The following is a 15,151-nucleotide window of genomic DNA, read 5'->3' as shown; positions in this document are numbered from 1 at the left end:
TAAAAAAAAAAAAAAAAATTAAAAATCTAAGCTTATAAAACCCCATAGGTTCACAGATTTTTTTAGAATAGAAAAGGATCATTAATTACATCTAGTTTAAAACCTTAGGAAAATTGAGGCAATGAGTCTTTTTTTTCTTTTTTTTTTTTTTTTAATTTTAAATCATAACAACTAAATAAGCAATTCTTTCCGGAGTACTTGTTTTGTGCCAGTGCTAATATTAAGCATCTTAAGCTTTTGTTATCTCATTTAATCCAAACAGTTTTCTGGTAAAGGTAATTATTATCCTGATTTAGCTGATAAGACTGAAGCAAAAGGGAAACTTCCATGCCCAAGATCTGTCAGCTCTTCGGATGTAAAACCAGAACATGAACTAGATTTATAGGTTCTCCTACTATAGTTTAATTATTTATGTGAAGTAATTTTCTGCCATACCAAAATATTCAGTTAAGCTTTCCTTTAGGTAGGCATTGCAGTGTTGTAAAGGGGGCATGGATATTAGAGTGAGACACATCTGGATTTGAATTCTAACCACGTGACCTTGGAAGGGAGGTCACTAAACCTCTTGAGTCACAGTCTTTACTTGTAAAGTACAATATATACTCCAGGCATAGTGAGATGAAGAGAGAATGTATGTTCAGTACCTCATCTTATGCCTAGTGCATTGTAGATGCTCAACAAATAGAAGTTAGAATCATTACTAGGGAGCTCATTTAGCATTTTTAGTAAATAGACTGTTTTATAAATGTTAGTTTATATACTTTTTCAAAAACATATCTAGCATATCACATAATGTATCTGCTCTTATCTAAACCTGAGAATCTGAGACATTCATGTTTGCTGGTTTCATGAAAAGAAGAACACATTAGCTTTCTTCAAAACAGAAAACTTTTCTTGCTAAGTAACTAGAATTCGGAAAGTGTAATTATTTTAATTGTGAAACTTCAGCCTCATACTTCTGGGGAGAAAGCCAGCATGCAGCATTTAAAGAGATTCTGACTCTAGTTGATTGTTTTACTTAGTAAAAGAGTAATTTCTGCTGGAAATGTTGGAATGATTAATTGTGCTTATCTGTTTCCAAGGTTCTGAGCTCCAAACTTATGCCAACAGCTGATGATGACATGGCAAGAAATTGTGCAAAGTCCTTCTGTGAGAATTTCCTCAAAGCAGGAGGTTTGAGGTGAGAGTTTCAATATAATGTTACATGAATTGCAGAAAATGAGTATATTTTAATTAACTTCTCTGCCAAGCCTTGCTTATTCGTACAAGAAATTGCTTGAAGCATTATGAGACTTGTAATAAGAAAGAATGCTCTTTAAGTCTTTGGAATATTTTAATTCATTTTATGACTTTTGATTATTTGGGAAACTTAGAGAAGCATGTCTCTTGCCTTTCTGGTAGTGAGAGTAGTTCTCAGGAAGAGTAGAGGAGGGGAGGCTGGATCTATTTCTCTTGACTCCCACATCATTTGACAATACAGTGAATTTGATTCCCAGTAGTCCATGTTGTTCAAGGCATTCGTTCTGAGGATGCAAAGATAAATTAGGTGTTATCCCTGCCAATGAGAGGCTTACAATTTAACAAAGAATAACGAAGTTATTGTAAGTATGAAAACAGAGACTTATAAATAGTGCTTTGGAGAAGTGGAGGTTAGGGGAGAAAGTAGTGGTTAAAATAATTAAATTTGGTCGGGGTCATAAGATTAGGAAGTGCTTCACAGAAAGTGACATTTGAGCTGGGACTTGAGGAATGAGTAGTCATTCTCTAGGTAAATTAGGAGGGAAAGGGCACTCTAAGCCAGAGATTAGGGTGGGGATGCAGATGAATGAAGCAAGAAGGTGCATGGCCTCTCTTGGGAACTACAGTTGCCTATAGCTATAGCAAAAGATAAAGGAGAGAAATCTGTAAGGAAGGGTCACACTAGGAATTTCAGCGTTATCTTGTAGATGATGGAAAAACAGGAGGTTTCTAAGCCAGGAATTAGCTCGGCTGCAGTGGAGAAGAATAGAAGTGGGAGAGACCGGAGGCAGGGAGAACTGTTAAGAGCTATAACAGTGGTCTAGAGAAGAGATGACAGGTTTCAAATTTAGGGCAGTGGCAGAATGACATTTATGAGATAAAATAGGCAAGTCTTTGTGCCTAAGTATAGGATAGGAACAGTTATAAAATGGCCCTATGATTTCTAGCTTGGGAGAGTGGGTAAATGATGTCTCTTCACCCTCATGGAGAATAAACATGGAAGGAGATGGAGGGAACAGAGGAAGTCAAGAGAAATGAATTTGCATACGAAGTCCCTGTGAGTCATGTGAAGTGGATTGTGTAGATATGATGCTCTCAAGAGAAGTGGAGAATGGCATTAGAGATTTGGGAGAGAAGCATCACTGTGTAAGTACAGCCATTAGGGCATAATCAGCTGGCAGAGTTGAGTGGCAAGTATAAGAATGGGAAGTAGAATCAGTAAGTGGAAGTCTTTGCTTTACAATGAGTGAAAAAAAAGGGGGTGGGGGTGACAGTACTTTGATGGAAAGAGTAACTGAGGGAAAAGTTTGCTTTTCTGCTTTGATTTTAACCTGTAGAAGACTTGATTCTCTTTGTAGGCTCACTAAAAGGGGCCGATGAAGAAGAAAAGAATAAAAATAAAAGGGATGATCAACCAATGGGGCTGAGTTCTACTGCTGTTGAAAGGAGATTTGCTCTAGAAAGAAGTAGTCATGCCATTTCCTCTAGGAGAGAAAACCAGCATGAAGTTTGAGTAGAGGATATTTTAAGGAATTCCTGTTTGGAGGCCTTGAGGGGAAGAGAAGTTGGGTGAGACCATGAAAAGATAAAGGGGATGAGAAATAGAAAGATGGAGTTAAAGGAATTCCCAAGCATGTGGAAGGAAGGCCTAATGCACATATAGATTTATTCTTTGTTCAACATTTGTAGAGATGTTCTTTTGTACAACTCATTTCAGCTTAGCCAATTATAGAGCTGCGGTAATAAAGGGATTTTACTTCTGGCTTCTTTTTATGTGTCAGTTAATTTACATGCCAGGCATTGTTCTAAGTGCTGGAAACAGAGCAGTGAATAGATTAGACAAAAACCTGTATCTTTGTGAGGTTTATTGTCTAGACGGTGGGGAGACAGACAATAAAGGAAGAAGTAAAGGTAAAAATGTATGTCAGGTGGTGATAAGAGCTGTAAGAAAAAGAAGATGAAGGGATGAAGAGGGTCGTCATTTTCAGTAGGATGGTCAGGGAAAGCTTCACTGACAGGGTGACATTTTACAGAGACCTGAAGGAGGTGGGGGGCGTAAGACCTTGAGATGCCTGGGGAAAGATGTTCCTGGGAGCAGCCACTGCTCCTGTGGGACCAACTTGGTGTCTGCATCAGGAGGCCATGTGTTTGGGACAGAGTGAGGGAGGCAGCGGAGGGAAACATGAGGTTACAGACATCCTAGAGGTTCGGGGTATGCAGGATATTACAGGCTCCTGTGAAGACTGCCTTTTTTCTCTGTAGGGAATAGGAAGCCATTGGAAAATTCTGTGCAGAGGTGGAATGCCATAATCTGACTTACATTTTAAAAGGATCACTCTGGTTGATCTCTTGATACTAGATTTTAGAGGTAGAACATCAAGAGTGGAAGCAGGAAGAACAGTTGGGAAGCTTTTGTAGTAATATAGATTGTACTGGCTGTGAAAAACAAGCTTTATTGAATACGCCAATTCTGGATATATATATTTGAATTGATCGTTCTACTAGTACCAAGATCATTGAACTCACACCAGTTATAAGGAGAACTATCCACTGTATTTGGGTACCTTTTTTTTCTGGCTAATAAGCAAGGAGTCAGTCAGGAAGGTTATAGGTATCATAGGAAGTCACCGAGATAAAGATATGTATGGTGCATTTATATGTAAAGATTTGTATAAATTTTAATATTGATAACATTTATTAGCAATTTAGTTTAAAATTTTTTCCTATGAAAGAGATCGAAGTCTTTAATTCTGCTCTTTTTCTTTTCTCTTTTTTGAAGTTTGGTTGTGAATGTCATGCAGAGGGATTCTATCCCATCAGAAGTGGACTACGAAACAAGGCAGGGAGTTTATTCCATCTGTCTACAGCTGGCAAGGTATGTTAATATATTGCATCAATCTCACAGGGCAATACTGGACTTTACTTTTCTTAACAATCTTGTTATTTTAAATAGCATGATATGAGCTCGAATAAGTCTACCTTTTTACTTCCTTTTAAGATTTTTACTTGTCGGACAAACAATGCCCACGTTATTAGATGAAGACCTCACCAAAGATGGCATAGAAGCACTTTCTTCTCGCCCATTCCGAAATGTCAACCGGCAGACAAGCAGGCAGATGTCCTTATGCGGTACCCCAGAAAAGTCATCCTACCGACAGTTGTCGGTGTCCGATAGGTCTTCTATTAGGGTTGAGGAAATCATCCCTGCTGCACGAGTTGCAATACAAGTAAGTGATTTGTGTATTCAAGAATCAGTAAGTACTTCCTATTTAGAAGGCACTGGTTGTGAGGAGGGGCCACGCAGATGAAAAAGTGATTCACATAAATATCGCCTTCGGGGAACTTAGGTGAGAAAGAAAGAGACCCTTTGTGCGAAATAACTACAATTCAAGGAAAATATCAAGTGTTAAAAGAGAACTACAAAGGCAGAACGGTCTGCGGGCCTTCAGAGATGTGGAAGAGTTACCCTCACCTCTGGCTGTCATAGATGATTTTATGTAGGAGGTAGCATTTGAGGTTAGCCTTGAAGAACAGATAGAGATTAGATATACAGAAATAAATATGGAGAGTTAGGAAAAGGAGATTGGTTCAAGCAAAAGGGAGGATGTGAGCACATTTGGAAAGAAAAAACCAAAGCCTTGTGGGAGGTCACATGGTAGTTCATGCAGGCCAAAATGCAATGTGGAAAAGAAGGGAAATGGTAAAACCCGAATCGGTAGCAGGTAATTTAAAGCCAGAGCATGGAAAGCAGAGTCTTTGTTTTACAGGTAGCAGAGAGATATTAAAAGTCTTTGAACAGTGTGGAAGCATAAAAATGTCCTTGGAGGGAAAAGAATCTCACAAAACTGAGACCAGTAAAAAGGCTATAGAAGCCAAAGGAATGTGTCCTGGTACTACCTTTTCTCTTAAGTGATTTCACTTCCACAGTGGCTTGTTTCATGAGACTTTCATGGGCTGCAGCTGCAGGACGACTCGACCTCGTTGGGAGTAGCCAACCAATTAAAGAGAGTAATTCTCTGTTTCCTGCTGGAATTCGAAACAGGCTCAGCAGTTCAGGTACTGATTAAAAGGATAAAGTAATTAGAACATTGGGCAAGATAGCTGTAAGACTCATTTATGTATAGGTTGTTGAGTCACATAAAAGAAGGCTTTTCTTTTGCTCTTGAGCGTTAAGTAAAAATTCATCAAGCTATACATTAAGATTTGCACACATTATTGTATGTATATTATACTTCTTATAAGAAGAAAAAAGCATTTGTAAGCAGTAAGAGGGAAGCCACATCAGAGTGAATGTAAGAGGGAAGCCAAATCAGAGTGTAGTTTGCTGAATGTAAAATGTCGTGAGGCCAATCATTGTGGCTGTAATAAAAATTCATCTAGAATTCCTACCTGGAAAGGCATTTTCTTGGTCTGATCATTTATTTTGTTAGGCCTTTATAAATAGCTTCACTTTTCAGCTTCATTTGGCTTCCCTGCTCAACCTCTGTGTGTATATATACCTCAAAAATAAAAAAAGTTTTAAAATGTATGACATACTTAAAGTGCAGAAATGGTAAATGTACAGAGTTTTTAGGATTTTTACATACACGTAAGGGCATCTGGTCAAGATTAGGAGCATTTTTAATATCCTAGGAAAAGTCCAGCATGCCTCCAAAATTGTACTGTTCTTCTCTCACCTGAAGTTAGTTTTGCCTCATAAAACACATTTCAAGTGCCTCCAAATGTGTTTTAAGTACAAAGCAGGTGGGGTCAAATAAAGTCATTCTCTTGTGTTTCTTAGACCAAGGTGTCATTTTGAACTGTTTAATTTCGCTTGAGGATTCTAGAACACATTAAAAGAATATTAGACTATCCTGCTGATCCTATGGGATCTGCAGTAATCTTCTACTTGCCTGTTTCCAGGGAGCAATTGCAGCTCTGGAAGTGAAGGAGACCCAGTGGCCCTGCATGCAGGCATCTGTGTACGACAGCAGTCCGTGTCCACCAAAGACTCACTGATTGCTGGAGAGGCCTTGTCTCTTCTTGTCACCTGTCTACAGCTTCGGAGCCAGCAGCTGGGTATGCAGGAGGCTTGCTTGCGATTCATCTCTCTTAGGGAAAGGCCAGGTTTCCATTGGGAATTGTTTACTTTCCTTCATAGATAAGGTCATATTAATAGAAATGAAGAAGAAGGAAAGTTGGCATGCGAAGTGGGTAAGAATGGTACTAGAGTAGTTAAACTTTGAATATTTATTAAGCACCTTCTATATATAAGGTTCCACAGTAGATGTTATAAAGGCAGTATGTCCGGCCCCTAGGAGTTTACTGTCTAGTTGAGGAATGAAAATAACCCAGATTTATAGTTCATCAACTGTAGAATTAGAATTATATATCAATTCCTAAACTGATATATAGCATAATAATGACTCCACTATTAAAAATGGTGATACTTAAGATTTGCCCTTTTATCTTTATTGTTGGCCTTAACAAACTAGGGCTATTATTAATCATACTTTTAACCTTAGAACACCCCAAGGCTCAGTCCCCTCCTCACTATCTTGTCTCTGTCTACACTCATTCTCTCAGTGATCTCGTTCACTCTTACAGCCTTAAATTCCCTCTATTTACTGGTAACACCTAAATTTGGATCTACAGCCTGGACCACTCTCCCGACATCTTCACTTGGATATCAGATACATTTTCCAAACTTAACATGTCCAGAACTGAACTACTGATCTGGCCCACGTCACCCAAGAGTTTTCCCAATTTAATTATAAGCAGCTTTATTCTGGCCAAAAACTTTGGAGTCATCTTCACTTTTTTTTTTCATGCCCCAATTCTAATCTGTCAGTACATCCTCCTCTAAACTATATCTACATTCTGTCCCTTAGTACCACCCTCTGATCTACCATCATCTCTTACTTGGTTTATAGCAGTAGTCCCCTAACTAATCTCCCTGCTTCTACCTTGTAGTTTATTCTCCACACAGTAACCAGAGTGGACCTTCTTAAATGTAAGTCAGATCACATTACTCCTCTGTTTAAAAGCTTGCAGTGGTTTCTCAGTTCATACTGAGTAAAAGCCAAATCTTTACTAAGACCTTCAAGGACCGACACAATCTACCCCCTTGATACCTCTGTGCCTTCACCTTCTGCTCTCCCCCTCACCCACTGTGCTTTAGCCACCTTGGCCCCCTTGCTATTCCCTAGTACTCCAGGCACATTCCTGCCTTAGGGCCCTTGCACTGGCTGCTCCCTCTTCCTGGTATGTTTTTCTCACATCTACCTACATGGCTCTCTCTTCCTCATTTCCTACAAGTCTTTGCTTAATGTCACCTTCTTAGCGAGACATTCTCTGACCACCTTTTTAAAGAAATCACAACACTCTGTCACCCCAGCACTATCTAAACGCCTCACCTTATCTTTTGCCATATCAGTTATCACTTATAGCATACAACATAATTTACTTGTTGTGATTGTTGTCATCATTCCCTCTGCAACTAGACTATAAGCTCCATAGGGACAGAGTCTTTTGTCATTTTGTTCGCTACTGAATCTCTAGCACCTAAACACTGCCCAATGAGTGGTAGGCCCTCAATAAATATTTATTCAGGGATGAAGTCTTAATAGCTCCACTTTTAAAAATTGTATTAACACATAGGAGCTCTGTTCTTCATTGTTATTACTGATTCAGGCTGCCTGTTAATGAAGAATCGGTGATCATTATGTATTTAGTATAACATCTAAATTCATCATGTAAGATAATCAAGATAAACATATAGAAAATGTTAGACATTTATGGCACATCAAAATAGTATCCAAATTTATTTTAAGCAAGAATGCTTTTGAAGGTTCATATATGAGAAATATGTCATGAAATGCTTTTGAACATATGCCATGCTCTTAAATTTTCCTACAATTGTTTAATTTTAGAGATATTTTCAAATAAAGGTGAAAAAATTTATAACTTCCCTTCAAGCTTTTTTATGGTAGGGTATATTTTATAGTTCACAAGTATTGATGGTTTATCAAGGCGAGACATATTTGTTTTGTAACTGGTATATTTGAGGCATTGTGCTAAAGTGTGTTGGTACAAAGATGACCACCACATTGTCCTGCTCTTGAGCACCTTAAAGGCTCACAGACACAAGAGGCCATTGTTGAAGGTTCTGAATTCAATTCCATGAATTTCTGCTATAGTTAAGCTTAAGAAATTCAAAATTTTTGAAATTTTTAAAATGCATTTCCTAACTTAATTTTCCCCCTACCCCCAATTCTTTTTATTCTTATCATTAGCATCCTTCTATAACTTGCCCTGTGTTGCTGATTTTATCATTGATATTCTGCTTGGATCACCAAGTGCTGAGGTAAGAATTGTTTATTTAAAAAAAAAAAAAACCCTTTGGTCCTGTTCTTTCATGAACTCTTTGAATACCTGTGACATTATGAGGAGTACAGAAGGAATGACATGTAGTCTTCTCAGAGAGTCATACAAAGGGGCGGCAGACCACTCTGAAGCAAAGTGACCATTTGGACTGTCTGCCCTCTTTTCTATTCCAGATTCCACCAAAAGTTAAGAGAATTTGTGTTTGTTTATAGCAAGCAAAATGTCACAGCATCTATAGCTGGCAAAGCAACTGGCATTACGCATCAATATTCTGGTCAAAATCAAGAAAGACCAACTTTAAGCCATGAACTCTTATAATTCTGATCTTCTTACATGACCTTTAAAATAACTTTGAAATACTTGAAGAGTTTTTAAATTTTCATTTATATTATAAATCTATCGATTGGAATAGATTTGGGAAATCAGTTCCCAGACCACACTTCTTTCTAATTAACCCCTAGTTTATTCAATGTAACCTTGACCAGTAATAATTGAAACACTCATACCCTTATAGTATCCTTTAAAGTGTATACTTTAAAGGAAAATCAGTATTGGTTGATTTACATCCTCTGCCACTGATACTGTAATTTCAGATTCGCCGTGTTGCCTGTGATCAACTCTATACTCTTAGTCAGACAGATACTTCATCTCATCCGGATGTACAGAAGCCAAATCAGTTTCTCCTAGGTGTGATTCTCACAGCTCAGCTGCCTCTCTGGTCCCCGACTAGTATTATGAGAGGAGTCAATCAGAGGTATGAAATAAAGATGAAAAAGCTCACATGGTACAGAAAGAGAATAATGATTTGTATACTGCTCCCTTATTGTCCACTGTGCATTATTGAGATGACAGAAGGATTTCTCCTTTCCTATTCTAACATCTGTGTCCTGAAAGAGGTCATTTCAGTGGTTCTCCCCATTCAGGACAGGAGAGTTAGAACAATAACAGGCTTTCTACCTCTCAATCACCCCAACTCCCACTTCCACCCCTCTGGTCCACCTACCCCAGAGAGAAAGAGTTGCTCAGTTGGTTGATGAGAGCCTGAAATTATTTCAGTTCCCTGTATAAAAGTCTCACTGCTCGAACCCACATATACATCCCTCTCAGCTTAGCATACTTCATAAGTTCACACCTGGACATAGCTGGAGTATCCTAGCTTTCGTTCTTGGTTTTGTATGTGCCTGGGCATGTAAGAAACCTTGTGATCCTCTCATAGAATGACTTAAGTAAATCCATTCTGCCTGCCCCATCTCGTCTTGGTGTGCTAGCCTTCATGCAAGGGTACCCCAGTCCAGGCTCAGGTTGGGAGATGGGAGATTGCACACTGACCTCACGTTAAGCCAGTTTCTCCAACGTCTTGCTCCCTGAGAGCCCTTGCTATGGGACTTATAAGGTGCCACAAAGATAGGTGAAATCTGTACCTACTTTCCATGTGTATGTGTTTTATAAATTGGAGCCCTTGAAGGGAAGAAATGTTAGAACTAGTCCAAACCTAAGCATTCAAATTTGGTTATATTTTTAATGTAGTAAAATATACATAACAAAACTTAACATGGTAACCATTTTTAAGTATACAGTTCGGTAACATTAAGTATATTCACATTGTTGTGCAACTGTCTTCACCATTTATCTTCAGAATTTTTTCATAATCTTAAACTGGAACTATACCCATTTAAGAGGTCATTAAATATAAGAGATTGATAAAATTTGACCCCATAAAAATTAAAATTTTCTATGTGGAAAAAAAATTCAAAAGTCAGTTAACACACTAGCTAAATAGATTTGTAACATATGACAGACAACTAGCTAATTTTAATAATATATAAAAAGTTATAAATCATTAAACAGTAGGGGTTTTTTAGATTTGCTAGAATTTTTTCTTTACTGTGGCAAAATGTACGTAACAAAATTTACTATTTTAATCATTTTTAAGTATGTAATTCATTGACATTAACTGCATACACATATTGTGCAGCCATCACAACTATCCATTTCCAGAACTTTTTCATCATCCCAACTAAACAATACCCACTAAACAATAACTCCCCATTCTCCCTTCACCGCAGCCCCTGGCAACCACCATTCTACTTTCTGTCTCTATGGATTTAACTATTCTAGGTACCTCATATCAGTGGAATCATACAGTATTTGTCCTTTTGTGTCTCACTTATTTCACTTGGTATATGTTTTCAAGATTCATCTATGTTATAGCATGTATCAGGGTTTCATTTCTACTTAAGACTGAATAATATTTTCTTGTGTGTATATATCATATTTCGTTTAGCCATTCTTCTGTAGATGGATATTTGGGTTGTTTTTACCTTTTGGCTATAACGAATAATGCAGCTATGAACATAGATATACAAATATCAGTTTGAGTCTCTGCTTTCAGTTCTTTTGGGTAAATGCTCAGAAGTGGAATTGCTTCAAATTATAATGTGGTAATTTTATGTTTGATTTCTTGAAAAACCACCATACTGTTTTCCACGGTGGCTGTACTATTTTATATTCCCACCAGCAATGAATAAGGGGTTCATATTCTCTACATCCTTGCCAACACTTATGGGTTTCCGTTTGCTTTTTATTTGTATGTTTTTAATAGTAACTATTCTAATGGGTGTGAAGTGAGATCTCATTGTGTTTTTGATTTGCATTTCCTAATGATTAGTGATGTCGAGTATCTCATCATGTACTTTTTGGCCATTTGTATATCTTTGGAGAAATGTCTGTTCAAGTTCTTTTCTCATTTTTAAATTAGGTTTTTAATGCCCAAGTTTGGTATATGTTTTCCCTAATAATGATAGTAATGATGATAATAGCAGTTACAATGGACTGGCTGTGTGCTATACAGCATACTGAATTCTTTGCATATATTTATCATTTAATCGTCACAGTGTTCAAATGAGTTTGGTGGTTTTATCATCCTCATTTTTTGAATCATAAATCTTGGTTCAACAATTGCGGTTATCATCAGTGCATTCTTGAGCCTTTTATGTATGTTTGTTTATATATGTGCATGTTTATTTCTAATACTCTAATAAGCATTTTAGAAATTAGAAAACTGAAAGAACTGAAATTGTCCCTGGGCACCCAGCTATAAGGAGTGGAGCCAGAATTAAAATAAGGTCTGCTTGACTTTCAAACCTGTGCTTTTCACTATTATATTTGCAGAGAAAGCTTCATTGGTTATCCTAAATTTAAAAAAAAAAAAAAAAATGATTTTCTCTCTTTTCTTACTCTGCTTTATTTTTCTTCTTCACATTATCACCAGTTGACACATATATGTATTTTTTTATTTGTTGTCTGTCTCCTTTGTTCACTGTTCCCCTAAAACAGTTCCAAGCATAGTGCTCAATAAGTATTGGTTGATTTTTTGAATGAATGAATGTAATCGGTGCGTTATGTATGCAATCAGTGTATACGTCAATACAAAATGTGATAGATTTAATAAGTTTCCTCTCTTTATACTATTATTCCTATACTGTGTATTAGTAAAATCATTAGTGTGCTTCTTGCTAAAATATTGAAGTTGAATTAATGTAAAAGTAGTTATTTTATGCTTAGGAAAAATCTCATTCAGTTTTATTAACTTATTATAAGGAAAATGCTTTTTTCAAATCAACCTCTTTTTAATAATTGAAATGTGTCTGTTTTTTAGGCTTTTATCTCAGTGTATGGAATATTTTGATTTGAGGTGCCAACTATTAGATGATCTGACAAGTAAGTAAATGTCTAACTTTGATTTATGGGGGAGGGTGATAGGAAGGAGTAGAAAAGAATGCCAAATAGACATTTCTAAAGCTGACTTACCGTATCTCAGATATAAATGAGATTATAATTATTATTTGAAGTTGAATTTTATTTTTTCTGAAAATAGCATATAAACCCACATACCAATTACCTCTTCTCCCATTATATACCCAACTATTAATGTGTTGAGGTTTGTTGATTTTAAAAATTGTCACATTTTAATTACACTGATACAGAACTATTAGGAAGAGACTTTATCTCTAGTATAGTTAATTTTGACAATTTTAAAGGCTGATCACTGAAGGAAAGAGGGAATCTCGAAGTATGTTGATAGTAATAGAAGTGAGTGATAGAAGTCAATTATAATTATTTAACATTAGGTGATTGAAATAGTGTTAGAAATTCTGTTGTTAGAGTGTTCGAATTTTAATCATCTGTGCTTACTTTTGTATAATGCAAATATATATTGGAATTCTCTGTAAATTTTAATTGTCAAATCAAGAGTTTATTAGTTTATTTCCCACCCTTTACCCAAAAGATTTATTTCGGCTTAAGAGAAATAAATAAAATAAAAATCAAGGTCAACAAAAATATTAATTGGAAAAGAATGTCAAGGCCAGGAAGAAAAAATACCTTGCATATATGCAGACCATAAAGCCCCACAGAGTCAGAATTTGGGTGTGAGGTTCCTGGAGGACAAACTTATAAAGGAAACAGGATATTGTCGGTTGTTCTCAGTACCCTAGAAGAAGAAACAAAATGGTTTCTCAAAAAAAAAAAATCTTTTGCCCAGCATTTAAACCTAAAAGAAACTTCATACAAAAGTCTGGATGTAATGAACACATAAAGCCATAGCGGCTAATAATACACCTCAACACCATCTCTAAGGCAAATGCCTTCATCAGTTTCCTAAATAACTCTGAAAAGCTGAGGACACAGTGCTCTGAGCACTGGAGTGAACTTGGTTTTGTTGGAGCCTGGGATAATATAGTCTGAGTGAATGTCTTGACACAAAGATAAGACCTATTATATCTAGAGAAGTAGACAGACTACATGTCCAATTAACATTGTAGCCTGATAGTGCATTTTTCAACCAAGCTTCCAGTGAAAGTTGGGCAGCAGCCAGCAAGGTTTGCTGTCTGGCTTAGACTTGGAGAGAGTATCTACTTTGCTTCTTGAGGACTGGACTTGAGTTGACTATATACATACAACTTCAGGATGCATGAACAAGTTAGTTAGTAATGTAGGCCTCCCTAGTGTCATTGAGTAACAAATGAGGGATCCAGCATCCCTTATTAGGATGTTGAGGACAGGGTGGGCATATGTCTTGAAATAAGCTATATTCGCCATTTTGGAGTATTTTCTATATGCCAATGCCTGTACTAGGCACTTTACACACAGCAGCCTCATTTATAAGGTGACAAGGACAAATAGTAAGTGGTAGAGACAGGATTCATATCCAGTGCCAGTCCAGCTCTTGCTGACCCTGAAGTATTCCATTTTCACCTTACCATCTGCGACACTGCTTGCTTGTGTTTGTAGAGCAGTGGAAGTAGAGCATGATCACTCCTCTCCTCCCCAGTCCCAACTTCCAATATAGAATCTTGTTTTAAATCCTTGTTTGGAGGGGAAGTGAAATTCTCAATACAAAAGATCAGAGTCGTTCTCTGGAGTTTGGCTCTTTGGTTAGAAACCTTCTGCTATGCTGTTAACCTCTCTCCTTTGCAGAACTCCATCTTTTCTTGGCTTAAGTAACAAACCCTTCTCCAGAAGGGTTTGTTCCCTGAGACATCTGCTAACACCCACCAAACCAAGGACTTTGGGACAAGGATTGTCTCCTTCATCTCATAACCCCAGCATGTAGCACAGTGACCTGCACAGAGGAGGCACTCAACATATGTTTAGTTTATGACTGATAGAGTGAGGGAGGGAATGAATATGTATGAGCCTTCATAGTCCTTGTGGGCAGCAGCTAGAGCCTGCCATTTGTTAACAACAGGTTGTTTTTGTTGTTGTTGTTGTTAGTTTGTTTTTGAGATCTATGAAGTGAAAGATTGAGACTTGACTTTGGTCACTTTAACTCAGGATTTTGACAACATGAAGTAAATCTCTCTTAGAAATGGATTTTTGTTTCCTTTTTAGCTTCAGAAATGGAGCAGTTAAGAATCAGCCCAGCTACCATGCTCGAAGATGAGATTACTTGGCTGGATAACTTTGAACCTAATCGCACAGCTGAATGTGAAACCAGTGAAGCAGACAACATCTTATTGGCAGGACACTTAAGACTTATTAAGACCCTTCTTTCACTCTGTGGGGCAGAAAAGGAAATGCTTGGTAATTATTGCTTCATCATATTGTGTGACAGAATACCTCATTCTCAGTTATTGCCATGGTATTGTATGTAATTGGGAAAATAAGATTGGTGCAAAGTGTTCCATAGAAAATTGACCCTTCAGGCAATAGGAAATTGTCTGGAATTTGAGTGGCTAACAAGTTTAAGGTATATTTTACCTGTGTCATTAAACTATATAGAGAATTTTACAGTGTTCAAAACAGTTGGATTACACAAATGCTTAGTACCAAGTAAAAATTATAATCCAAAAATTATAATCTTTTTTTGCTATTATGTGCTTTATAAAATATAATCTGTTGTATATCTTACTCTTTTTAAGAGTAATTTTCACCTGGAGAGGCAGCCCCCAATCACCAGTGACCCCTAGATGGTAGGGTACATATGAGTCTCCTGGGGTACACATGTAATTTGTAAAAGCATATTCAATATAATAATTATATTCAG

The 15,151-nt window shown here is 37.1% G+C and overlaps 1 protein-coding gene across 1 annotated transcript in view; it reads left to right on the top strand.

The window, feature by feature from the left end:
- The window catches only part of USP24 (ubiquitin specific peptidase 24), a gene marked incomplete at its 5' end in the record, with an annotated part of 122,963 nt that overhangs the window by 66,105 nt on the left and 41,707 nt on the right, over window positions 1-15,151 (top strand). Inside the window, 10 exons of the mRNA XM_025051992.1 lie at window positions 1,083-1,180; window positions 4,019-4,114; window positions 4,238-4,477; window positions 4,741-4,743; window positions 5,150-5,295; window positions 6,142-6,297; window positions 8,514-8,584; window positions 9,198-9,358; window positions 12,263-12,324; window positions 14,497-14,688. Of these exons, the coding sequence (XP_024907760.1) occupies window positions 1,083-1,180; window positions 4,019-4,114; window positions 4,238-4,477; window positions 4,741-4,743; window positions 5,150-5,295; window positions 6,142-6,297; window positions 8,514-8,584; window positions 9,198-9,358; window positions 12,263-12,324; window positions 14,497-14,688 (1,225 nt within the window). The remainder of the gene's footprint in view (window positions 1-1,082; window positions 1,181-4,018; window positions 4,115-4,237; window positions 4,478-4,740; window positions 4,744-5,149; window positions 5,296-6,141; window positions 6,298-8,513; window positions 8,585-9,197; window positions 9,359-12,262; window positions 12,325-14,496; window positions 14,689-15,151) is intronic.

This window comes from Pteropus alecto, unplaced genomic scaffold, assembly GCF_000325575.1.
Source record: "Pteropus alecto unplaced genomic scaffold, ASM32557v1 scaffold25, whole genome shotgun sequence".
Classification (NCBI taxonomy): domain Eukaryota; kingdom Metazoa; phylum Chordata; class Mammalia; order Chiroptera; family Pteropodidae; genus Pteropus; species Pteropus alecto.
Note: the sequence above shows the minus strand (reverse complement) of the source record. Positions and strands in the feature narration are given on the sequence as shown.